This window comes from Notamacropus eugenii, chromosome 4 (genome assembly GCF_028372415.1).
Source record: "Notamacropus eugenii isolate mMacEug1 chromosome 4, mMacEug1.pri_v2, whole genome shotgun sequence".
Taxonomy (NCBI): domain Eukaryota; kingdom Metazoa; phylum Chordata; class Mammalia; order Diprotodontia; family Macropodidae; genus Notamacropus; species Notamacropus eugenii.
The window spans coordinates 37,171,325-37,196,559 of NC_092875.1; the positions used below are offsets into that span (position 1 = coordinate 37,171,325).

General features: G+C 43.4%; 1 protein-coding gene across 2 annotated transcripts in view; it reads left to right on the forward strand.

Annotated features, from left to right (window-relative positions):
* Window positions 1-25,235, forward strand: part of CFAP251 (cilia and flagella associated protein 251) — an 80,757-nt gene that overhangs the window by 15,072 nt on the left and 40,450 nt on the right. For both annotated transcript variants that reach the window (XM_072600550.1, XM_072600549.1), the window contains exons 4-15: window positions 2,901-3,041; window positions 6,591-6,700; window positions 11,526-11,637; window positions 11,903-11,983; window positions 13,333-13,410; window positions 14,718-14,768; window positions 18,078-18,289; window positions 19,526-19,720; window positions 20,506-20,756; window positions 20,843-20,994; window positions 22,188-22,361; window positions 23,734-23,918. In XM_072600550.1, the coding sequence (XP_072456651.1) occupies window positions 2,901-3,041; window positions 6,591-6,700; window positions 11,526-11,637; window positions 11,903-11,983; window positions 13,333-13,410; window positions 14,718-14,768; window positions 18,078-18,289; window positions 19,526-19,720; window positions 20,506-20,756; window positions 20,843-20,994; window positions 22,188-22,361; window positions 23,734-23,918 (1,742 nt within the window). The remainder of the gene's footprint in view (window positions 1-2,900; window positions 3,042-6,590; window positions 6,701-11,525; window positions 11,638-11,902; window positions 11,984-13,332; window positions 13,411-14,717; window positions 14,769-18,077; window positions 18,290-19,525; window positions 19,721-20,505; window positions 20,757-20,842; window positions 20,995-22,187; window positions 22,362-23,733; window positions 23,919-25,235) is intronic.

The following is a 25,235-nucleotide window of genomic DNA, read 5'->3' on the forward strand; positions in this document are numbered from 1 at the left end:
TGGTTTCCTTCAAGTCCCAACTAAAATCCCACCTTCTACAGGAAGCCTTTCCCAGCCTCTCTGAATTCTGGTGCCTTCTCTATTTAATGATTTCCTATTTATCCTATCACTTGCTTTGTATGTATTTGCTTGCATGTTGTCCCCCCATTAAACCATAAGCCCCTTGAGGGCAGGGTCTGTCTTTTACCTCTTTTCATATCCCTAGCTCTTAGCACAATGCCTGGCTCCTAGCAGCTGCTTAATGTTTATTGCTTGATTATACAGCAAGCAAGCATTTATTCTTATAAACTCTGGAGATAGACCAGAATGAAACTGCCATTGCCATTAGGAAATGTACATTTTATCAAAAAGAAACAATCCACACACATAAAAGTAGATATTCTACTTTCTCCTCTAAAATCTTGGAGACAGACCCTTCAGGCTCTCTCTGATGGAAACATGCGAAGGGAAGAGGGGCCTTTTACAGGTGATTTTCTACAGCAGACCTGGTTGTCCTAGGCAAACAACTGATGGAAAGATGTAGGAAATAGAAGCTCGCTCCCACTGTGACAAAAAGTCATCAGCCTTGAGAAGATACAGGGGGGCCCTCCTTTCATCTCCCAAAGCATATGTGAAGACAAGAGGCCTCAAGAGATGCAACTACCTTCCCTAGTGACCAGACCTGCTCTTTATGACAACTTAAATAGTGAACAGGTCAACTCCAAAATTTTAAGTATATCATTTCTTTTTTTTTCCCAACATTTCTTGATTCATTTTGGTTTTCGTAATCCCATAATATGTTGTTTACAAGAAACACATTTGAAACACAGGGTAAAGGTAAAAGATTGGAGCAGAATATATTGTGCTTCAGCTGATGTAAAAAAAGCAGGGGTAGCAATCCTAATCTCAGACAAAACAAAAGCAGAAATAGATCTAATCAAAAGAGATAAGAAAGAAAACCATATCCTGCTGAAAGGCACCATAGACAATGAAGCAATATCATTACTAAACCTACATGCTCCAAGTGGCATAGCATCCAGATTCTTGGAGGAGAAGTTAAGGGAGTTACAGGAAGAAACAGCAAAGTTTTACTAGTGGGGGACCTCAACCTCCCGCTCTCTGAACTTGATAAATCTAACCTCAAAATAAACAAGAAAGAAGTTAAGGAGGTGAATAAAACTCTGGATAAGGTAGATATGATAGATCTCTGGAGAAAATTGAATGGGTTTAGAAAGGAACAGACATTTTTCTCAGCAGTACATGGCACATATACAAAAATTGACCACGTACCAAGCCATAAAAACCTCACAATCCAGTGCAGAAAGGCAGAGATAGTCAATGCATCCTTCTCAGATGATAATGCAATGAAAATTATATGTAATCAAAGGCCATGGAAAGATAGACCAAAAACTAATTGGAAACTGAATAATCTAATCCTAAAGAAGGAGTGGGTTAAACCACAGATCATAGACACAGTCAGTAACTTCATGCAAGAGAATGACAATAATGAGGCAACCTACCAAATCTTACAGGACACTGCAAAAGCAGCTCTTAGGGGAAGTTTGATATCTTTGAATGCCTACATGAATAAAATAGAGAAAGAGGAGATCAGTGAATTGGGCATGCAGCTGAAAAAGCTAGAAAAAGAACAAACTGAAAACCCCCAAGTAAATACCAAATTAGAAATACTGAAAACCAAAGGAGAGATGAATAAAACTGAAATTAAGAAAACTGTTGAACTAATAAAGAAAACTAAGAGTTGGTTTTATGAAAAACCAATAAAATTGTTTCATTTTGGTTTTTTATACCAGTGTCACTTTTTAATTCTTCCTGCACCAATAGAGCCTGTGTTTGTAAAAAGCAAAAGAAGTCAACCATCTAAACAACCTGGCCTGACAGAGTTTGTAATATTCTGTTTGTGTGTGTGGTCCATCACCTTTTGCCAAGCCTGGCACAGGGACCTGGGTCTCCATACCTCTGGAACCAAGGCTGGTCCTTGTCTATAATCTGGATTCTAACTTTTTAAGGTTTTTTCCGTTTATATGATAGCGAGTATATTATTCTCATGCCTCTGCTTTCTTTCCTTTGTCTCATATCTTCATGTTTCTCTGAATTTCCACCTTATAGCACAAAACACTTTTTCTTTAAAGACATATTTTCAATCTTTCTAAAGCATTTGATTCAAATTCCTATTTTCAGTGATGTCTGTGTATTTAACAAGATCCAGCTGTGCTTTCTATTGTAAATTTAGTTACTTTATCATAAGAGATTACTTTGTATTTCCAATATCTGTAGGTACTTTCATGAAGCAAGTGAGTGCTAGCTCAAGATTGTTAATAATGTTGCTTTTCTTTGTTTTCTATTTCAATTTCTAATTTGAAATTTGTCTCCTACTGGAATATCTCTCAATAGAGGATTTAGTAGCACAATTTTTGACCTGTTCTAGCAAAATATTTGTCTCATATGATCTCTTCTAGTAAGTAGAGGGTTGAAATAGAAGTCAGGAAGATCTAGGTTTGAATTCTGTCTCCACTACTTACTAGCTTTGTGATCAAGAGCCAGTCTTTAAGCCTTGGTTTCCTCATCTGTAAATTGCTGGTAATAATACCTCTATTTCCTGCTCCACAAGGTTGTAGTAAGGCTGCCATGAGATAATGTCTGTGAGGTCCCTGGCACATTTTACAGCCTTATCTCCCCATCATTCATTCTTGCTGTCATCCTCATCTTCACCTGGAGATCAGATGGAGAAGTAGAAGCCCAGAGGGTGGGCTTGAGTGACTGGGCTGAGGGCCCCTAGCTCCTGAGCATCTCCATCCTCCAACCCCCAGGAAGGGGTCACAATATTGGTGTCTAGGGCAGGGTAGGGAGGTCGAAGATCTTGTGGTGTGTTGAGGTGCTCAGGGTCTTCTTTTCCCTTACAGAACCTGGCCTGGTGCTATGGGTGGAACAGCTCTCTCCCCATCTACAACATGCGAGATGAAAACCAGAGGATCGTGCTCTATGCCTGCTCTCACACTGCCGTGCTCTTTGATGCCTTTAAGAACTCCCAGCACCATCTCCAGGTGGGGAAGAGACGATCCTTGGACTATGGCCCCACAGAAGCCCTTCCAAGCAGCCCTTGGTCTCCTCCTCTGAGAGTAAAACTTTCAAGGGCAAACAGGCCTTGCCTTCTGTGACTTGCCCAGGGTCACACAACTTGGAAGTATCTAGGGCTGAATTTGAGCTCCAGAAGATAAGTCTTTCTGACTTCAGACTGGGCGCTTTATCCACTGCACCACTCTGCTGCCCTGAGGGAATAGGACTATATGGCAAATAGGTATAGTGGGGGGTTGATTGGAGGACCCCTGATCAATTGAGTCCCTCTGATTCACTTGCTTAAATAACTGGGTGTATGGGTCAGCTAACAAAGACAGAGAAATATGAGGGTCCACCCATTTCAGACCTTGACCTTATTTAAGTATGGGGAGAAAAGGATGAGTTTGGCAAAGATGTTGGAGCAGCCTAGAGCTCTTTTCTCTGCCTACTCAATCAGTGACTTGGGAGAATAGGGGGAGACTCAGAGTTTAAAAGGAGAGAAGTCATCCCTAGTCTGTGTTGACAGTCAAGCTGCAGAGGAGAGTTGGGAAGAAATCCAGCTCTCAGAGAAGAGCTTGGCCATTGAGAGTTCGCTCCTCACCTTTTCTCTCCCGATACCTCTTAGTGTAGCTAAGGAGAGGGGAGATTTCTCCCTTCTTTTCCCTCCCTTCCTCTCCTGGCAATGGCTTCTTATAGTCGAAGCACATGGCAACCTCCGGTGGAGCAGAATCTGACTGGTGAGCTGAGTCAGATCGTTGAACAGAGGAAAGGGAGCCTGGGACCAGGGCCCTGAAAGTCAGGAGATGATATGCCCCACGGAACACTAGAGAGATGCTCCTGCTAATCTCCAGGTAAAGGCTTAGACTCTTTCTGGCAAAAGGTCATGGTGCTCCCTATGCCAGGTTTTTAAATGAGCCAGAAGCTAGAGGCCGTGGTGATTGCAGCCAAGAAGTCAAGTGTTTTATAACTCAAAGTGTAAGAATGAGGTCAAAGGAGGTCATGTAATAAGTGACATTAGCAGTGTGAGCTGCCACTCCTAGAATGCACCCTGGCCACATAGTTTCCTTATGTGGGACCTCTCCACTCATGAACCACAATGGACATCCCCTCTTCCCATTGTCATGGTGTGAGATGGTGCCCTGGGTATGTGAGGGAAACGTTTCTTGACTATGCTGCTTCAGTAATGTCTTTGTTCTGAGCTAATTATGTTCTCTAACTGATGGGAGACAAGGCAGACACACTGGTGGGGGCTTGTGAGCAAGGGAGCCCTGACAGCGTTTCATATCTACCATCGACTTTTTGCAGTCTCCACTTGATGCTGTTTCATGCCTTCACTATAGGTGGGCATCTACCATCCAAAGGTGGGCAACCTTTAGCCTGGGATCAGCGGGAGCCTCTTCGTTCTGCTTTACATCTCCTTGTCTCTGTTACTAACCCCTCACAGTCTATCATTTTAGTTAATGGATTGGGTGGGGTGTCACACCCCACCCTCAAATTAAGTGTAAAAACTTTCTACTGTTGATTGTAAACCACAAAAGGAAGAACTTAAGGCAAAGCGCAGTGTGAGCTGAACTGTGGGGAAGGGTCTTGGAAAGAGCTCAACCTTTGGAACTGGGCAGGATTTTGAACAGTTGGAAGGAGAAAAGCCCATTACTTGTCTAATAGTAGGAAAGAATGTGAGCACAGGCCTGGCCTAAGTCAAGTATGGGGAGAACAGGGAGAGAAAATAAGCTACATGGGGCGGAGGGGAGAATGAATGGACTTTGGAGATGAAATCAGGAAGGAGATATTTTAGGTTCAAGATCAAAGTGCTTCTGCAGGTTGTAGGATAATGCTGCTGCCATTGCCAAGAATCAGTAGACATGTATATACGACTGTAATGTTGGCAAAGTGCTGCACAGACAACTCACAGATTTGATTTAGTACTCAGAAGATAAGTTTGGCAATGGGAATACAAAATGAAGCCATTGACGTGGAGTCAAAATATCTGGATTCTCATTCCTCTTCAGATAATTGTTAGTTTTGTGATAGCCCTCTCCCCACCCCCCACAAGTCACTTAACCTCTTAATGCCTCAATCTTCTATAAAATGGGGGTAATGCACTACCTTCCGAAGGTGGTTGTGCTTTACAAATATTAAAGAGCTATGAACATCAGTTACTACTAATTATTTTTTCAGGATGTTTTTCATTAAATATTTTCCAATTACATACAAAATTTTTTAAACATTAAAGTTTAAAAATTTTTGAGTTCTAAATTTCCTCTAGCACCCCCCCTCCTTAAGAAGGCAAGTAATTTGATATCAATTACACATGTGAAGTCTTGCAAAACATATTTCCACATTAGTCATGTAACAAAAGAAAACATAGATAGAGAGAGTGAGAGAGAGAAGTACGCTTCAGTTTGCATTCAGAGTTCAGCAGTTTTCTCTTTGGAGGTGGATAGCATTTTTCATTATGGGTCCTTTGAAATTGTCATGTGTTGATCAGAGTAACTGAGTCTTTCACAATTGATCATTATTACAATGTTGCTGTTACTGTGTACAGTGTTTTCCCAGTTCTGCTCACTTCATTTTGCATGAGTTTATATAAGTCTTCCTAGGTTTTTCTGAAACCATCCTGTTCATCATTTCTTATACCAACATGGTATTCCATCACAATCATAGAGCACCGCTTGTTCAACCATGCCTCAATTGATGGGCATCCCTTCAATTTTTAATTCTTTGCCACTGCAAAAATAGCTGCTATAAATATTTTGGTGCAAATATGACCTTTTCCTCTTTCTTTGATCTCTTTGGGATACAGACCTAGTAGTGGTATTACTGTATCAAAGGGTTTGCACAGTTTTATAGCCCTTTGGACCTAGTTCCAAATTCTCTAGAATGGTTGGACTAGTTCGCAGCTCCACCAAGAATGCATTAGTGTCCCAATTTTTCCATATCCCTTCTAGCACTTCTCATTTTTCTTTTCTGTCTTGTTAACTAATCTGGTAGGTGTGAGGTGGCACCTCAGAGTTGTTTTAATTTGCATCTCTCTAATCAACTACTAATTATTATTACCATTCATTATTGTTACTATTGTTTCTAATAAATTAAATATCAGTATTAAAATGATGAGATGTCTCAGGGAGAAGCTTAGAGTCATTTAAAGAACTTTTTGACTTCCCTAAGGAAAGCTAGCCTGCTCTCCTCCTGTTCAATTCTGGACCCAGCTCACTAGTAGTGTTTTTCAATCAGTCAATCAATAAACATTTATTAAGCTCTTCCTTTCTACCAGACGCTGTTCTAGGTATTGGGAATTCAGAGATAAAATTTTAAAAAAATTCCCTACCCTCAAGGAGCTTACATTCTATTGAGAGAGATTGCAGGTGCTCACAGAAATGCAAAATCAGCATAAGATAATAAGGAAGATGCTTTGAACCCCGTCTGCCCTTATGCTCCTCTCGACTTTCCCCCCACAAGCAGGTCCCTACACTGTCCAGGTTTGGGGCTGGTTCTAGCCTTTATGTTTCAAGGGATGTTTTTCTCTGTCTCCATAGGGTCACAGTAATGTGATCACTTGTATTTGCGTGAGTGAAAACAGAAGGTGGATTGCAACAGCTGACAAAGGCCCCCAATGCTTGGTGATCGTATGGGATGGCTTCTCAGGGTAGGCTTGGAACTTAACATTTATCTTCTTTCCTGTTGTCTTTACTGGTGTGCGCAACACTCAACAAGCTATATATTTTTTAAATTTTAATTAATTTATTTGTTTTCAATTTTCTACAATCACTTCCATAAATCTTAGATTTTTCTCCCCCTCCCCCCCCCTCACTCCCCAAGACCGTGTGCAATCTTATATGGGTTCTACACATACATTCTTACTAAATACCTTTTCACCTTAGTCATTTTGCATGGAAGAATTAAAATGAATGGAAGAAACCATAAAACATAACACAAAAGAAAATGGTCTGTTTTATTCTGTGATCCAGTTCCACAGTTCTTTCTCTGGATGTGGAAGGTGTTTTGCCTCAAGAGTCCATTGAGAATTTTTTAGGTCCTTTCATTGCTGTGAAGGGCTAAGTCTACCAGAAAAATTCCTCACACACTGTGGTTGTTGCTGTGTACAACGTTCTCCTGGTTCTGCTCCTTTCACTCAGCATCAGTTCATATAAGTCTTTCCAGGTATCTCTGAAGTCTTCCTGTTCATCATTTCTTATAGCACAATAGTATTCCATTACATTCATATAGCACAACTTGTTCAGCCATTCCACAATTGATGGGCATTCCCTTGATTTCCAGTTCTTGGCCACCACAAAGAATGCTGCTATAAATATTTTTGTACATGTGGGACCCTTTCTCATTTTTATGATCTCTTTTGGGATATAGTCCTAGAAGTGATATTGCTGGGTCAAAGGGTATGCACATTTTTGTAGCCCTTTGGGCATAGTTCCAAATTGCTCTCCAGAATGGTTATATGAGCTCACAGCTCCACCAACAATGAATTAGTGTTCCAACTCTCCCACATATTCTCCAACATTTATTATCTTCCTGTTTTGTCATGTTAGCCAATCTGATAGGTGTGATGTGGTACCTCACAGTTGTTTTGACTTGCATCTGTCCAATCAATAGTGATTTAGAACATTTTTTCATATGACTATAGATAGCTTTAATTTCTTCCTTTGAAAACTGCCTGTTCACATCCTTTGACCATTTATCAATTGGGCAATGACTTGTATTCTTGTACATTTGACTCAGTTCTCTATATATTTTAGAAATGAGGCCTTTATCACAGACACTAGTTACAAAAATTCTTTCCCAGTTTTCTGCTTCCCTTCTAATGTTGGTTGCATTGGGTTTGTGCAAAAACTTTTCAATTTAATGTAATCAGAATTAATCATTTTGCACTTCATAATGTTCTCTGTCTCTTGTTTGGTCAAAAATTTCTCCATTCTCCATAAATCCGACAAATGCACTATTACTTGCTCCCCTAATTTGTTTATAGTATCATTCTTTATACCTAGATCATGTAACCATTTGGGCTTTATTCTTGTGTACAATGTCAAGCATTGGTCTATTTGCGCCACACTGACAAGCTGTATTTCTGCACATTCCATTTTCGTATTGCCAAAGAGAATCCTAGCTGATCACACTGTGAGGACCCAAGGAGTAACCTGTGCTCAGTTTTTCCATTTAAAGGAGATTTTTTTAATCCTTAGATCAGCAAATCCTCTGAATTGATTATTAGGACATAGTCAAACTTTTTTCTGTTTAAAAATAATCCTGTTACTTAAACGCTATCAAAAGAGGCCAGTAAAAGAATTCAATTATTTTGGAGAAAAGAAAAAAATGCTTGTCAATAATCGGGTTTGAATCACCAAACCTTAAAACTATATTTTTCTCTCTTTAGAAATTTCTTTTTCCATGCATCTTATTTTGCTTCTATTTTACCTCCTGCTTTTAAAATCAAATTTGTAGAATAGTTTTGATATGAAGACATTTTCGTAATAAGATATTCTTGTTTCATTTCTTATTTTTTAGCTTCGTTTTCCCCACTTGTACTAAATTCTCAGAACTCTTATTCAGAGTAAAAACTATTTTTATTCATATGTTTGTATAGTTACTTATTTCACACAAGGGCTTTAATAATAAGCAGTAAGTTCCTCGAATTCCTTTTTCCGTAGACAGTATATTTCTCAACTCATCTTTTTGAAAAAAAAAAAGAGAGAAACTAAATCAGAAAAATTCCTGAGGTTCTACATGCTTTTCCCTTGGATAAATGAACAGAATGTCACTAACCCCCTCCTCTGATGACTCCTCATGGTGGGGAGGTAATCCTGAATTCACTATGGCTGTGCCAATCAAGCACTAGTTTAAGCAGGTCTGACTAGGTTGGCAAGGCTACAGGTATGAGTCTATAATCCAAGGACCAGGCTCTTCACTAAACTGACCACAGCAGGTCTTAAGAAAAAGGGGCCAGGTTCAGTCTTTGGAGCCTGCTCCCAAAGAGAGGGAGAGATAGCTCAGAGTTTTTTGTCACAGTCTGACTCATTATGCACCAATCCTGGACTCAAGGGGAACAATCTTTTAAAGCTTAGGTTTTTTCCTGTCCAGGGTCTCTCCCAAAAGAAACTAGGTCCCCTTACTCATTATAGGAAGGAGTAAATATCAAGTATGTTATTTTTTTCTTCCACCACCAAAAAAAATGCATTGAACACAAAAAACTCGTAAGTACACATTGACCAAAAAATTAAAACATGAGTGATCATTCTTTAAAACTTAATTTTATTTTTAGTTCCAGATTCAGTTTTCCCTTTTTCTGCCCCTTCCCCTCCTTAAGAAGTAAAAAAATACAATACCCATTGTACATGGGAAATCATGTGAAACATATTTCTACATTAGCCATGTTCCAAAAAAATAAAATAAAATGAAAACAAGCAAGAGAAAGAGAAAAAAACATGCATCAATCTGTATTTTGAGTCCATCAGCTCTCTGTCTGGAGGGGGGGATAGCATTTTTCCTCATGAGTCCTTTGGAATTGTGGCGGATCATTGCTTGGATCAGAGTGAGCAAGTCTTTCACAGTTGGTTACTGTTACAATATTGTTGTTACTTTGTACATGGTTCTCCTTATTCTGTTTACTTTACTTTGCATCAGTTCTGATGTCTTCCCAGTTTTTTCCAAAACCATCCCCTTCGCCATTTCTTACAGCACAGTAGTAACTTATACAAACAACAACTCTTAACTCCTATTTTACAGTCTGGGGAGGCGAAGGCAGAAGATTTATGGGACTCCTAACAAGGTTTCACCTTTACCTTTCCTCTCTACTGTCTAAGCAGTAAGTTGAGGTCCATCTCCTGTGGCTAGCAAGGGCTTCTCTTATCTTCTTAGGAGTGGTCATCTTTCTCTTTTGAGAAGGGTGTGGTCACAGGAAGCCCCACCCGCTGCCACCCAGCATCCCGGAATCCCTGAGTGAGATAGCCACCTTGGCTAGAAATATCCATCTCAGGATGGCTCTCCTGTCACATGTTCCCTGGGCAACCCAGCCCAGCCTCAGGCATACACATAGACAAGCACGTGTACACTCTGCTGTGTGTGCATGTATGTGTGTGTACATATGTACATATATGCATGTATCTATGTTTGTATATATACATGTGTATGGCACATATCACTATAGCTTGGGAAGAAAAGAGGAGAGACAGCCCTTCTCTTCCCTGCCACTTTCCTCCTCACATTGTGCTGGATGTTGGGAGCCAGGACACTGAGAATTCTCTCTGTATGTTGAGTGTTAGACAAAAGTCTCTGAAATACCTTATTAAAAATGATGCCCTCTTCATCGCTGAGCAGGCTCCTTCCCTTTGAACCATACCATGTCTCTTCCGTTGTACATGCACAGGTAAACCAAGCAGGTCCCAAACCCTGAACTACCAGCTCAGAGACTCTGCACAGAAGGGAATGATCCTGGCCATCCCCAAATTCAGTGCTCCCTCCCCATCCCCACTCCCAGTTCCCTAATGGGAAGAGAGGAACTGAGAGGGCTGTCATGTGAGAATCCCAAGTCCCATATTCAAAAAAAGAAGAAGGCAAGAGTGGACATTATTTCTCTTTTTAAAGCCTCCCTAGTGGGTGGTTCTTTTCAATAATTGTCAGTCATCTTTGACACAGCCTTTAGGGACAGGAACACACAGGGACCAGCCAGAGCCCTCTGGTTGTGCATGGCCTTGGCTTCATAGGAGTGCCCAGTCCCCCAGATCGGGGAGATTCCTCCGTTTGCTCCTGTGACATAAATAAATGGAAGGAAATATGCCACCATCATCAGCCAGAAGTATTTGTGAAGCTCAGCCTTGTGCATACAAAGTGGGGCTGCCCTCAGGGGCCTATGGAGAAATGGAGCTTACATGGGACGAGAGCCAGCGTCTCAGGGCAGCATGCACACAGTGCTGCAGGTCCCAGGGATAGAGGGCTGGAGCAGGCAGGAAGGGTCTGTAGAGGGGACAGAACTGAGCAGGCCTCTGAGAAAGAGCAGAGGTGTGTTAGAGGAGCAGAGATGAACAGGGCAACTGGGCAGGGGAGGATGGGGAGATGAAGGAAGAGCCAGGGGAACTGATCACAGTGTGAGACACAGACGTAGAAAAGGGTGGGGCTGGACTGATGATGGAGGCTGAAGGAAGACATTCAGAGGGCTTGGCCTAGGAGGGAGGATGGCGTGTGGGCAGATAGAGATTCTGAGGTGGCACAACATGTCTGTATGGGGGGGGAATGCTTGTTCTGAAGGGGCTTAATTCATTGAGGAGATAAGGCCAGCCATTTGCTGAGATTTAGGGAAATAAGGGAAACACTTGAAGCCTGACAAGTATGAAGATGATTTAGGATAACTGCCTGTGTGAAAAAAATGATCCCATGAATTTTCCTGAAGCTGAGTGGCGTGGGAGGATCGAGCAGCCAGTTCTTAACTTGAATGGTGACCGCCACGCATCTCTCTTACTCTGCAGTATTCCCGTGCATACTATATTCGACAGCTGTCCAGATGGAAATGGCATTAAAGCCATGGCAATGACAAAGGATGCAAAGTTTTTAGTGACCATCGATGATGCAACATTCCAGGTAAAGGACACTCTGGTTCTGCTGTTAGGGATCTCTCTAGTCACAGCTCCTCCAGACAGCCAGCCTCAAATCTGCCAGTTGGATGTTCAGAAGAACTGAACCCATCCTGAAGCCTGCGGTCTCCTCCACTGGCTGTGTGCTGGCTGGCTGGGTGTGCCCAGTGACCAGGAGGTGCCCTCTTATCAGGAGAGCCGTACAGGGACTGAGCTCACACCCCACTTCTGAATACTTTTCTTATGAGTCTCTTTGCTACCTTCCCCTAAAGAAAGTCTGTATCTGGAGATGGACAGTGGACACCGAGACACCTGCATGTTCTATTACCCTGGAGCCAGATATGGGTGTTCAGGTGAGTTCCATTGTTTGAAGCTCAAGAGAGGAAATAACATTGAACCTGGGCACATGCCCTTACAGAAAATTCTCTGGCCATTCACCTTTTGTCACTGTGGAAATCAGATATGGGATGACATCCATTATGGCATTTTATTCCCAGAGCAGTCCAATGAAGCAGGTGGCCCAAATGGTATTCCCACTTTGTAGATGTATCAGTCAGTCAATAAGCATGTATTAAGTGCCTGCGGCGTGCCAGGCCCTGTCCTAAACACTGGGAATGCAAAGAAAAGAAAAAGTAAAAGACAACTCCGCTCTCAAGGAACTTGAAACAACAAGGCAAGTAACTGCGTACATACAAGCTCTATACAGGATAAATAGAAAATACTTAGCAGAGAGAAGGCACTAGAATTAAAAAGGTTGAGAAAGTAGAAGATGGGATTTTAAAGGAAGCCAGGAGGCAGAAGAAGGAAGGGAGAGCCTGTCAGGCATGGGGACACAGAGAAAATGCCCAGATGTGAGAGATGGAGTATCTTGTTTGTGGAACAGCTGGGAGGTCCATGTCGCTGAGTCAGAGAGGACGTATTGAGAAGTGAGGTGTAAGATGACTGGAAAGGGAGGAGGGGGCAGGTTAGGAAGGGCCTTGAACAACAAACAGAGCACTTTGTATTGGATCCTGGAGGTGCCAGGGCCCCACTGGAGCATGTTGAGTGGTTTTGGGGGTGACATACACAGGCCTGCACTTGAGGAAAATCACTTCAGTGATTGAGAATGGACTGGGGGGGAGTGGGGAGAGACTGGAGGCAGGCGGACCCTCCCAGAAGCTGTTGGGATAGTCTGGATGTGGGGGTGATGAGGGCCTGCTCCAGAGTGGTGGGAGTGAACAGCGGCCTGCTGGGGGTGAAGGGCTTCCTGTCTCCAGTCTCTCCCCACTTCAGTCCATCCTCTGTTAGGCCACCCAAGTGACTGCCAGGGACTGTGTGAGTTTTATCTTTGCATCCCCAGTGTTTGGCAGATGTTCAGTAAATGCCTGTTGAATTGAATGGAATGAAAACGATTTGTCTAGTCTGTTTTATTTTCCTGTGTGCTTGTTATTCATTTAGCAAGTATTTATTGAGAATCTGGAGGGAACACAGAGATCAGCTGGATAAGTTCTTGTCCTTAAGAGGTTTACAGTTGTGTATAGGAGCTAAGACACTGAATAATTCACTGAGGCCACATAGCGGGGCCCAGGTTCAACACCCTTCAGAGGAGAAGGAGGCATGGTGCCCTGCTATTAAAGTAAGGCCTGACACATGTTCTCTGACTCTGTCCATATAAATTTTATGCTCATACAGAGTGTTTCACCAATTTCTTTTTACACTTCAGGAATACATTATCTTCAATCCAGGTAATCATACAGAATTGGTGAGCAACAGTAAAAGCCGCCTGCTGTATTATGAATGGGTAAGTGACAATGCCGGGAGTCATTCTTGGGTATATGACACTTGGGCCATGCTCTTATCAATTTAGGTTATTATTAAGTTAAGAAGATATTATATTTCAGAATGTTTTTTTAAAATTGGGCTATTCTAGTCCTATTACAAAGCATATCTTGCTTTTTCAATCCATGATCTCTAATTCCAGATTCTGAGAATCTTTCCTTAAGATCATAAAAAAAGTTGTTATGAGAAAAGTCTCCTTCCACACAGCTAGAAGCTTTTCCCCCAGTAGACATTTCTTCAAAATAAAATGCCTGCGGAGGAAGCAGTTGAACTTGAGGGGCTTGTTCTTAAATACAGTTCACGGTTTTCATATGTAGTCAGAAATCTTCAAAAATGAAATTCATGAATACCAAGTTGACTCCAATGAGCATGCTAAAGGGAGAACTGACTTCCTGTCTTGGAAGCTCAGAGGGGAGGCTGGTCAGTCATAGAATCTTAGACCCAGAAGGGGCTGCTAATCCAGGTCCTCCCACAGGAAGCATCCATCTCCCCTCCACCATCCCCAGCTTATGATCACAATCTTAAAGGCCTGGGATATGAAGCTTGCTGCTTCCAAAGCAGTCTGTTCCCTTCTTGGGATGCTCTAATTGTGAATAAGTTCTTTATATTGAGTTGATCTTCAGAACTTGGGTTGCACTGTCTCTGTCCAGTGGTGGTTCTGACACCAAACTCACGATGCCAATACCATAGAGCTTTACTTAGCCTGACTCCTGGCTGCCTGTCAGGTGAATCCAGTGCACACTGGAGAACTCAGCCCACCTGGCCTGACCTCCCTCTGTGTTTGTGCTGAGTGTTTTATGATAGTACAGAAACACCCCGAGGAAGAGAAGGCTGCAGCACAAAGAGGTGTGACTGACCCTTTGGAAAGTTGTGCTGCAGTGTCACCCTGGACAGCTCCCCAATCCCTTCCCCCCAAATAGCCATTCATGGTCCATCTCACCCTCTCTTCTGGTGCCTAGAGATCCCGAAAATGTCAGATGGGAAAGGAGACAGGAAGGAATGAGCAGCAGAAGGCAGCCTCTGCAGGGGGTTCCAGGTTTCTTTTTAACCCAGTAATTTATAGTATGAGAAATATCTTTCCATTTCTCTGTTTTTGTCTGGGCTTTGGTTCTGGGATGAGTGTGAAAGAGGCAGCTGGTTATTTTAATTCCATAAGATAAAACCCTCTTAACACCATTAGTCCTTCTCTGTGCTTTTCTTGTGACTATCCTGATATTATAAAATTCCTCTTTTGAGGCAGAAATATTAATATTTACTTGCATTTACCAGGATGAAGCAAATGATATTCTTCAACTTAGTATGCCAGTTTTAACTGAAAAAGTGAGTATGTTTATTGTATTTTCCCGTATCAGATTTTGAGAGAGAATATTTGATTGTTATCTGTGAAGGAGGTTAGGTGTTTATGGGTTGAGCACCCACACTTTCCATATGAGGAAACTGAGGCCAGAGAAGTTAGCTGACTCTCCTGAGCTCACACAAGTAATAAGGAGAAGAGTTAGGATTTGACCTCAGATCTGACTCAGAATCACAGAATCTCAAAGTTGGAAGGGCCCTCAAAGGTCATTGAATCCAACCCTGAGTCACCAAGAATCTTCTCTATAAAGTCCCTGACAAGCAAAATGTCATCTCCTCAAGGACAGGGACTGTCTTGTCCTGGTAACCTTAGAGCCTGGCCTGGCACATAGGAGGGAGCTAATAAATGCTTGTGGATTGACTGATTAAGGTGGTACCTGAAAGCAGGGAGGGCAAGGGCGAACAGATCAGCAAATACAAAATAATTTAGGAGGTAGCACTTGTGCTGAACCCTGTATTAGGATTCCAAGATTCCAAGAGATGGGAGCAAGGAGAGAAAACATGCCAGGCTTGGGGCATACAACCCATGCAAAATCAGAGAGACAAGTGGAACATGGGATGTGAGGGATGGGAAATAGCAAAAGATTGTTTAATCCAGAGAACAGAATGCTTGTGCAATAAACCTGGACAGCTAGGCTGGACTCAGATTGTAAAGAACTTTAACAATATTCATATAGCAGTTAACTGCCAATCACTGTGCTGAGCACAATGCTATTATGATCCCCATTTTAGAGATGAGGAAACTGAGGTTCAGTGGCTTGCTCAGGCTTACAAAACTAATAAGCGCCTGAGGTCAGATGTGAAGTCAGGTCTTCTTGACTCCAGGCCCAGTGCTCTACCCATTGTACCGTCCAGCTGCCTAAACAGAAGAATCTGTATTTATCCTAGAAGCAATGGGGAGTCATTGAAATTGAGCAGAACAGTGACATGGTATGCTTTAGCAATACCAATATGGCCACCGTGTAGAAGAGTGGTTGGAAAGGGAAGAACGTGGATGCAGAGAGTCCAGTTGAGAGGTTCTTGTAATGGTCCAAGGAAGAACGAGGGCTGGAACGAGGGAGGAGCTGGGGTTGGGTAAGACTTGTATGGTAGAGAAAGAGTCAAGATTCTGAAGCTGATGGCATTTGGGGGATGAGGGATAAGAGAGGAAAAAGTCAAGGATGACTCTGAGGCCAATGAGATTGTAGTGTCTTCAACAGAAACAGGGATGGGTTTGGGAAGCAGAGATTATGTAAGTTCCGTTTGGCCACACTGAGTTGGCGATGCCTACTGGTCAACCGGCTAAAGATGTCTCACAGACACTCAGTGAAGTGGGACCAACCCTGAGGTTGACCACTAACACTGCCCTCTATAGGGTGAAAATTGGAAGGCAACAAACTTTAGCTTGATGTAGGGAAAGTACTTCCTAACAGTTAGGACCACCAGAGTAGAATAGACTGTCTCAGAATAGACATCACTGGGGGAATAAAGGCTCCTTCAGGGTTGGAGCTGTCTGACCTTTCTTTCTATAAGGTATAGGAGTTTCTCCTCTCTAAGCAGGTGCATCTCTTACATGGGCCATAGAGACTGAGAAAAAGGTAGCTAATTGTCAGTCAGCGTCTATCTTTACTTCCCAAAGATGCAGCCAGCATAACGGCTCAGAGTGCAGTCTCCAAATGAGCCACCAGGTGTCCCTCTGGGCTCAAGCTGCTCCAGCAACCGGGTGGTGTTCAGTTCCTTGGGCAGGTGCAGGGTCTACCTTGTCCTTGTTAGCTGAGGGTATAAAACACTAAGATGATCATAAAATACCTTGGACTTGTGTCCTGATTTCCATTAAGAGCCCCATCTTTCCCACTTTATTTAAATTCATTCAGCCAACATTCCTGAAGCATTTGTTTACCTTGCTCTGGGTGCTGGGCTGGGCTTTGTGGCTGCAAAGACAGAAAAAAAAAAAAAAAGAAATAGCCCCTGTCCTCAAGGTCCAAAAGGTCCAAAAGTAATCACTTGTTATGGCTGTGAGAGCTCATTTATGAAAAGACCATATCAAATGCCCTGATCTCCAAGAACCTTATTTTAATGTGAGCCTCAGTGATAAAGGAAAGCATTCTGTGAGTTTTATTTGGTACTGGGGAGAACAAAACACGGTGTTTTCCAATAACTCTTTCCTTTTAAAGAGTTCAGAGAACTTGTTGGATTATTGGTAATTGTTCAATTGGTTGTCACAATACATCTGAGAAAGAGAAAGCGCAAATATGATGATTCTCAATGTATATTTGGGGAAATTGAGTAACACATTTGAAATATCGCATAGCAAATCGTTAAATTTCGCTTTGTTCGCAGTTTTTTCAGAATTTAAAAAAATAGATTTTGTGGTACCTGTATAATCTAGGAGGATGTGACATATACCTCTCTGTGTGATTTATGTGTGTATATGCACACACGTATGTATAAACATATATACATATATACGTGTGTGTGTATCAAGAGCATTGGCTTTGGGTCCCATCTCTGAGGCTTACTACCTCTGTGACTTTGGCCCAACTATTAAACTTCTGTGAGCCTCAGTTACCTTATCTGTAAAATGAGGGAACTGGACTAAGCAGTTTCTGAGCTCCCTTAGAGGAGCAGACCTCTGATGCTATACCTAGGTAGAGTCTGGAAGCCTAGGCCCCTAGAACCTCCCACATACCACATTTGAGAGCCAGTTCTCATCCTTTCAAGCCATTACCTCTCCTGGCCTCAGTTTCTTCATCTGCACAATGAGGAAATTAGAACTGATGGCTTCTGCAGTCTCTTCCTATGACCTAAATCCTATGATTCTACTGCAGATATGGCTTCTTCATTCTGTAAGTGAACAATGGGCCGTTTTCCAGGGCCATCACTATTCACCCTGTATCATTCTCTCCTGGAGAAATAGATTGGTGACAAAAAGCTGATTAGGAAATTTTTAATATGCTAATATCATTCTATAACTAGAGCATGATTTTCTTTCTAACAGGTTGCATGCATCTGAATTTCCCTTTATAATCTCTGGAGATGAGAGAAGTTTGAGCAAGTGATGTCCCTTTGATCTGCTTTCAGTGGATCGTTTAGTTAAACTCAATTCCCATCCAAGGCCCTTTTAGCACTTTAGGACTTTTGTGGGCATTAGAAGTGTCTGCAGGGTAACTGGGTTTTTCTTTTTGGGGGTTAAGCTGTATCTTGACTTGGTACCTTTCTGTAACTGTTGCCGACTTTTAATGAGCTTATTGTTTGTATGTACAAGTGGTAACCCATAACTTTTCTTTTGAAATGCAGACATTCAACAAAATTGTGGGAAAATTTAGCCAGTCCGTATTTCATTTTGCGGCCAGACAGATTTTGACTGCCACGACGGAAGGGAAGCTGGTGGTTTGGGACCTCCACCCCCCACCTCGATCCTACACCTCCTTAGAGGTACTTCGTATCAAAGCTTGTAAACTGGTGCATTTGCAGAAGGATGCCTTTACCGTGTTAACTTCTGTGGACAGGTAAGTCATTTAATACATTCCTGTGACTGATCACAATGGCAGTTATTTCCAGATTCCAGTTGAGGTTTGTCCCCTGCAGCACTTCCACTGTGAATATTTGGGGCCTTCATTCAGAAGAGTATTTGTTTTTAATATCTGAGTGATGGCTATACAGAAGATGAAAAAGAAGTAAAAGAAAGAGTTGTAATCTTTATTTAGCACACAAATCAGTGCTTCTTAAATACCTGCTTTATGTCAGATTAAAAGAGCGAGTCAGAGAGGGTAGTAGAGAGAACCCAGCATAGCTAGAAAAGTATAATTTAATAATTACTCATGTCTTAAAGGGATTTGAAATGTGAGACAAAATATCCAAATCAAAAGGTAAAAAGCTACCTTTTCCCTACGGTAATATTATCCTTGGTATAAAAAAATAATGATAGTGGCTTTGCAACTTATCTTTTGGTAGATTCTGGATTAGTTTAGGGTTGAAGATGGAAGACCCTTTGGAGAGCAGCTAGGCTTCTTCAAACCTGAGCAGGAGCCCCTCTACCACATCCCTGACAGGGGGCATCTACTGACCTTCCCTTAAAGACCCCCCATCCTCCCCCACCCCCAGCCCAGCAGTGAAGTCCCCCTCAGCTCCCCATTCCCCTTTGGAACAGCAGTCATTGTTGGGAAAGTTTTCCTAACATTGTGCCTAAATCTGCCTCTTTTGAGCTGGTCTGCATTGTTCCTTTCTCTTAGAACCAACTTTAGCACTTACTTTCTGATGGACACACACACATGCACACACACATACACACACGCTTAGAAGACTCATGATTTTTCAGATTCCAGGAGAGGGCAGTGTTGGACACACAGGGCAAGAAGCTGATGCTTCTCACCAAATACAGGCTTTTATTTGGTCTTTCTGCACATATGTTCTGGACACAAGAGAATTCATTTTCCCTCGTGATTAAAATTACTTTAAAGATGTGGATTTCAGATGAAGGGAGTAAAACAGAAAACTCTTTTCCCCCTGAGATACTCTTTGGCCCCCAGACTTGACTGTGCCCGCTTCTGGGCCTGAAAGTTATCTCTTGCCCATGGGGATATAGAGTTATTGAAAGGAGGTGGCAGGATGAGCTGTCCTCCTGAGACTTGGGGCACAGGTTAGGGCTGAAGTGATGGCTTGCTTTGGTTGCCCACCCCTGCACAGGGCGTGAAACATGGGAGGGATGAGCTGTGCCATTAACAAACTGACCTTGTTTTTTCCAGATACTTTGTAACGGGCGATGTCAGAGGTCACATTAGGTTCTATGATAGCAAGCTGGCACTGGTTAACTGGTACAGCCAGTTCAAATTGAGCCCCATAGTGATGCTTTCCTTTTCAAAGGACCCCCTCTTCCCTGTGGGGGACAAATCAAACTTCCCATCGGACTGCACCCTTCCAGGCAACCCTTTCATTGTCAGGTGAGTCGGGCAGGCTCTGCCATGTTGTGTATGTCCATGTTTGCCTCCATGGTGTGCATATGGCCCCTCGCTAGATTGTAGGTCAGCTCCTTGAGGACAGGGCCTCTTTCATTTCCTGGCACTTTCCCAGCTTACGGACATGCCTGCTTTTTGATAGGAAATGTCACTCACCAGCCTGCAAAGGGCTCCCACTTAGCCGATAACTTTATTGCTAATAAATAAAGTTTCAAGAACTTGATAAACCTTTTTAAAAAAGGAATTCAGAGTTTTTGTATGAAATCTGGAAAGTTCCTCCATTTGGCACTCCCATCCCTGTTGAGTTTGGATTCCCTCCTGTGCATTTGTCTCCTTTTCTTCTCCAAGCTCTGTTCATCCTAGCTGCTGCATTTAAAGATGTTTGATAATTAATAGCCATAAATTTTCAAGACCAAATTGTCAAATGAGGCTGTTTAATTACCCCAGCAACATTGACAGGCACATCTGCATATGTGCAGAACTCCACATTTGCATACACAAATGAAAATTTGCATGTGCAGATTAGCTAATTGTAGAACTGACTGTCCATCTGCATACTTAATGACTCAATTTGCATGTTGAAATGTAGGCTTTTTCACTTGCAAATGGATGCTGTTGGATATTGATGGCGTATTTTTGGAGATGTGAGGTTAATAATGTCACAAGATTACAGACACAGAGTGGTTTCATACCCAATTAGGAACTGAATAGCTGTTGTGCCCCAATTCCCCACAACTGCTGACATGGCTTGGTCTCTCCTTGGCAAACAGAAATTTTATCATTGGCACATCTGATGCCAGGGTGTACCATTTAACGACAGATGGGACCAAACTAGAGGAAGTCTTGATTGATCCCAAGGACGCCATTCACGCCATCGCTTGTCATCCCTACAAGCCCCTTATTGCTGTTGGGAGTGTCTGTGGAATGCTCAAAATGTGGAATTATCGGAAGAAAATGTACGTGGTGAGCAGGATCTTCGAGGACGGGCTCGGCATCCAGAGCCTGACGTTCAATCCCGAAGGTATTTCCTTCTACTTTGACGGGCCTTCCCAGGTTCCAAATGTGAGATGTCTTTCTGAGTCCTTGTTCTCTGGCCTGTGTTGTCAGGATTTCTTTTGGGGGCTGGCTTCACTGAAGGGACGGTTTACATTATGGATGCTGTGTCGCTAAAGAACGAGGCTCCGGAGCCTTTCAAATATTCCAGAGGCAATGTGACTCTTATCAGCTTCTCCCATGACTCCCAGTTCCTGGCAACTGCTGTAAGTATTTCCACTGAGATGAAGAATCCAAGGACATCTTGGCAACTCTTTCAAAGCCACACTAGTTTAAAGAAAAAGGGTGGAGGGGCCTCCTTGTTAGGCGGATGTTAGGGTCCTTTCATGTCTAGCTTCTGTCAAGGACTCCCATGGTAAGTGAGCTGTTCACTTTAGCCTTAGTTTTCTCCTACAGCACAGTGCCAGCTCAGGAAGCTGCAGAGGCGCCCTATCGCTCTCCCACAGTCCTCAGACAAAGCCATTCACAGAGCTGCTCACACTCCGGCTCTGGACTTGGCTCATACTCTATATTTCAGGCAGTTTGGTCTGCTTTCCTTCTACCTTCTAAGGTAGCCGGAAATCTGATGCCTTGAGGTGGTCTTGGAACCAGGGAGCCCTGAGTTCAAGCCCTGTCTTAGGTATTGCTAGCTTTGTGAAGTCACTTCCATCTCTCCTGCAATTTTCTCATCTGTAAAATACGGACAATAGTAGCATCTCCCTTCCAAGGTTGTTGTGAAGATCAAATCCCATAGACATGCCCGTGATGGTTATTAAGGCAACAGAGCCTCTGAAACCCATGCCTCCTTCTCAAGGCTCAACTCAAGAGTCTGATTCCCTCCTCCAGCTACTAATGCTTCCTTTTTTTTTTTGCTTTGTATACATTTTGTTTTGTCTCTGATTACAGTATCTGCCCCTCTATCCCACTCCTCAGTAGAATGTGGGGGCCATCTCCAGTCTTCCTGATCTATATCTGGCCCCTGGATTCAGATGGCTCTGGAGGATGAAGTGAGGCTGGTGATCTTGCACAGTCCTGCCTCACTTCAATTCACTTGCATGTCATGGTCTTCTTTGAGAGTGAAGGACAGACAACCGCAGTAGAGTGTAGACCTGTTCAGGGCAGGGACTGCTTTGTTTTGTCTTGTCTTTCCATCCGTAGCACTCAGCACAATGCCTGGCATACAGCAGGGGCTTAGTCAATGCTTGTGCATTGGTCCATCATCAAGGAGAGTTTTCCGTTAACTGTACTGAAACTGATGAAGGTGAATGGAATTTCACTGGTAAAACATTCTAAAAAGGTGACATCGGGCTTAGAGCAATGGGGAGAATTCTCGAGTTGTTAAAACGTGCATTGGAATTACAAGGACAGAGGAAACCTGGTAACTTTTGTGAATGATTTGAATTCTTTTCTTCTCATTCAGGATGTCAATTTTACTGTGGCAGTTTACAAACTAATGGAAAAAAATGGAGAAAAGGTCTGGGAATATTTAGCAAGACTTCATTCTCACCACAAAAAAATTCAAAGTTTGCTCTTTGGGATTCAACAGGATAACAATGACCCCAGGCTCCTCAGCCTTGGCAAGGACAGATTGCTGGTGAGTTATCCTCTGCCTGATCCTTTGGGTGAGTCTCTTCAATTTAGAGTTTCTCCTTGAAATGGGGGTAACACTGCCTAGAGGGGGCCTTTGCTGGGCTGAAGTTTGAGAAGGAAGGTAGCTTCCCCACTCCTATTATATATAGGCTGGTAGGATCTCAGAGGCCATTTAGTCTGACAGCCTATTTTACAGATGCATAGACTGAGGCCCAGAGAGCTTAAGAGATTTGCTCAAGGTCATGTGGTATTAAAAACAGAGCTGACAATAGAAAGCTTCTAGCCACAAACACCGTTCTTTCCACTGAGAGGTTTACAAAGAGACCTTGGCCTTGTGAATTCTGAGAAAAAGGAAATTGGAAAGGGTGTTTCTGACAACAACCCCAATAAATCCAGGGCCTTCCCTCTCGTGATTATTCCGTGTTGATCCTGAGTGTCTGTAATTTGTTTGTGCATGTTCATTTGCAGATTGTCTATCTTGAGGGCAGGGACTGTCTTTTTGCCTCTTTTTATATCCCTGGTGCATCCCATTTTGTATCCCAGGCATACTGCCTGGCATATGGTAGGCGCTTAACCAATGTTAACTGACTGACTGACTGACTGACCAATGTGGAAGTGGGGATGTGTCCTCAGGGGTCCTGGGGCTACCTCTTCTACAATAACGTGGGGATGGATGATTCACAATAGTGGTTTATAAAGGTCATTGAGACCTTGAGGTTTGAAAAGTGACATAAAAAGATGAGGGCCTGAGGGTCAGGAGAGACCCTCCTCCAGCCTCCCTCGTTACCTGAGTGACCTGGGCAAGTCACTAAATCTCCCCAGCCTCAGTTTCTTCCTCTGTAGCATGGGTATAATGCCTCTAGGAGCTGGACCCCAGGAAAAAAGGAGATAGTGCAGTGATCGTCACTCTCACCATACAACAGCCCAGGTGACACAGTGGGTAAAGCCCAGGCCTGGAGTCAGGATGACTTGATTTCAAACCTAACCTCTGTCTGCCTCAGTTTCCTCATCTGTTTAATGGGGGTAATAATAGCACCTACTTCTCAGCGTTGTTGTGAGGATCAAATGAGATCATATTTGTTTAAAAAACAAACAAACAACAGCACAGTTCTGGGCACACATTAATGCTCATTCACTCCCCTTATCTCTCAGATTGGAGTGATAGACAAGGTAGGCATCTACCCAGCAGCAGCCAAAGATAGTTTTTATTGTGACCCTCCTTAAGAATTTATAAATTCACCCACCATGAATGCCAAAAGGGAGCCCTTGGCCCCCAAAGACAGGGGCACCATGATTGTGGGGATGATGCCAGAGCTTCTCCAGCTGGCCCACCCATCTCTGAGTGATCTTGTGACAGTGCTGGGCTTCCTTTGCAGATAGAGTACGATCTCCTCAACAGCACCAAGGACCACCTGGAGGTCCTGGACATCCATCGCACGGACCAGGAGGCCATCCCCAAGTGTATGGTTTGGTACCCCCCTCTCACGCGAGAGTCCTTCTTGCTTATTTGCAACAGTGTGTACAAAGTGAAGCTGTTTAATTCCACCACCAAGATGTGCAGGTACCAGGAGGGTCCCCAGAGGGACTCTGCCTTCCTAGGTGGTCCCTCCCAGCCCCAGTGCCTCGGGGAGGCAGGGCTCTTGGTGCCCCATCATGCTGCTGCAGAGTCCAGAGCAGACTTCTCAGTTTGGGAAGAATTAGAGCCCTTTTAGTGCCATAGAATAGGAATGAGGGAAATAGCTCCCTCCAAGAAGGAGGCCACAGAATATGCCGCCTTACTATTGATGTTGGTGGTCAGTTTCCTATGATCCCAGGGCTCCCAGGACTGTTGGGCAGGTAGGCGTTCTCACTTGCTTCCTACCCCCACAGAGAGCCCTGGGCTCTGGTTTTGGCAGCTGCTGAAGGGAAAAGAGACGAAACAAGAATGATCAATAACAGCCCCAGAAGACTGGGCAGCCATTGTGGGCAGGGCCTGACTCTAGTGGCTGATGGACTGTACTGGACATCAGAGGGACCAGATGTTCTCGTTTGACAGAGACAGCTGAGGCCCAGTATCAGCTAGCTAGGACATGCCCATGGAAAGATCATGGCACCAGGCTCCCTGAGCTCCAAGCTCAGCGTTTCAGCCACTGTCTGTTATACAGCGTCTCAGCCAAGACACAAGTCTTCCAAGAATGAGGACCTCCTGGGATCTTGGGGCCAGGACATGGTCTGTAAGAGAACATGATCTGTGACTTCTCAGCCCCTCCATTGATCATCTCCCATCAGCCTTCTGGGAGCGAGTGATGCCTGCCTGCTGCCCCTGGAGATAGACATGGACACACCAGTTCATCTGTGGCACAGCCTGTGAAAACTCACATCCAAATAGACTTTAATGGCAGCTGGTAGAAGCCCCATTGCGGGGGATGGAGAAGTCATCTTAGGGGGGAAACATAGCACAATATCCCCCAAGTCAGTCCTTTATGGGACAGCTGCTATGTGCCAGGCACCGTGCTGGGGACTGGCTACAAACCCAGAGATGGAACACTCTGAAAGCCTTGAGAAAGAAATATTGGACAGAAAGATTTTTCACAGAGATGTTGGTGAGCTTTCAGAGTCTCCGTGCCTCTGCTCCTGGTGGCTGGGCACTATATGCTCTTGTTGCTTTAACCGTGGAACAAGAGTCACTTAGTTGGTTGCACACCTCCCCCCCAACCCCCATGACAAATCTGAATGGAAGGTGAAGCAGCTTAGAGGTGAGAGGAATAAAGAAACTCTTTCAGAATCATTGGACTTTGAGTTAGTGATATAGAAATAGTGGAGATTTTTTAAAACCCACTAGTTTATTACTTTCAGCCATTCAGATTAGGAAAGCAAAACGTGACTTGGCAGCTCTATC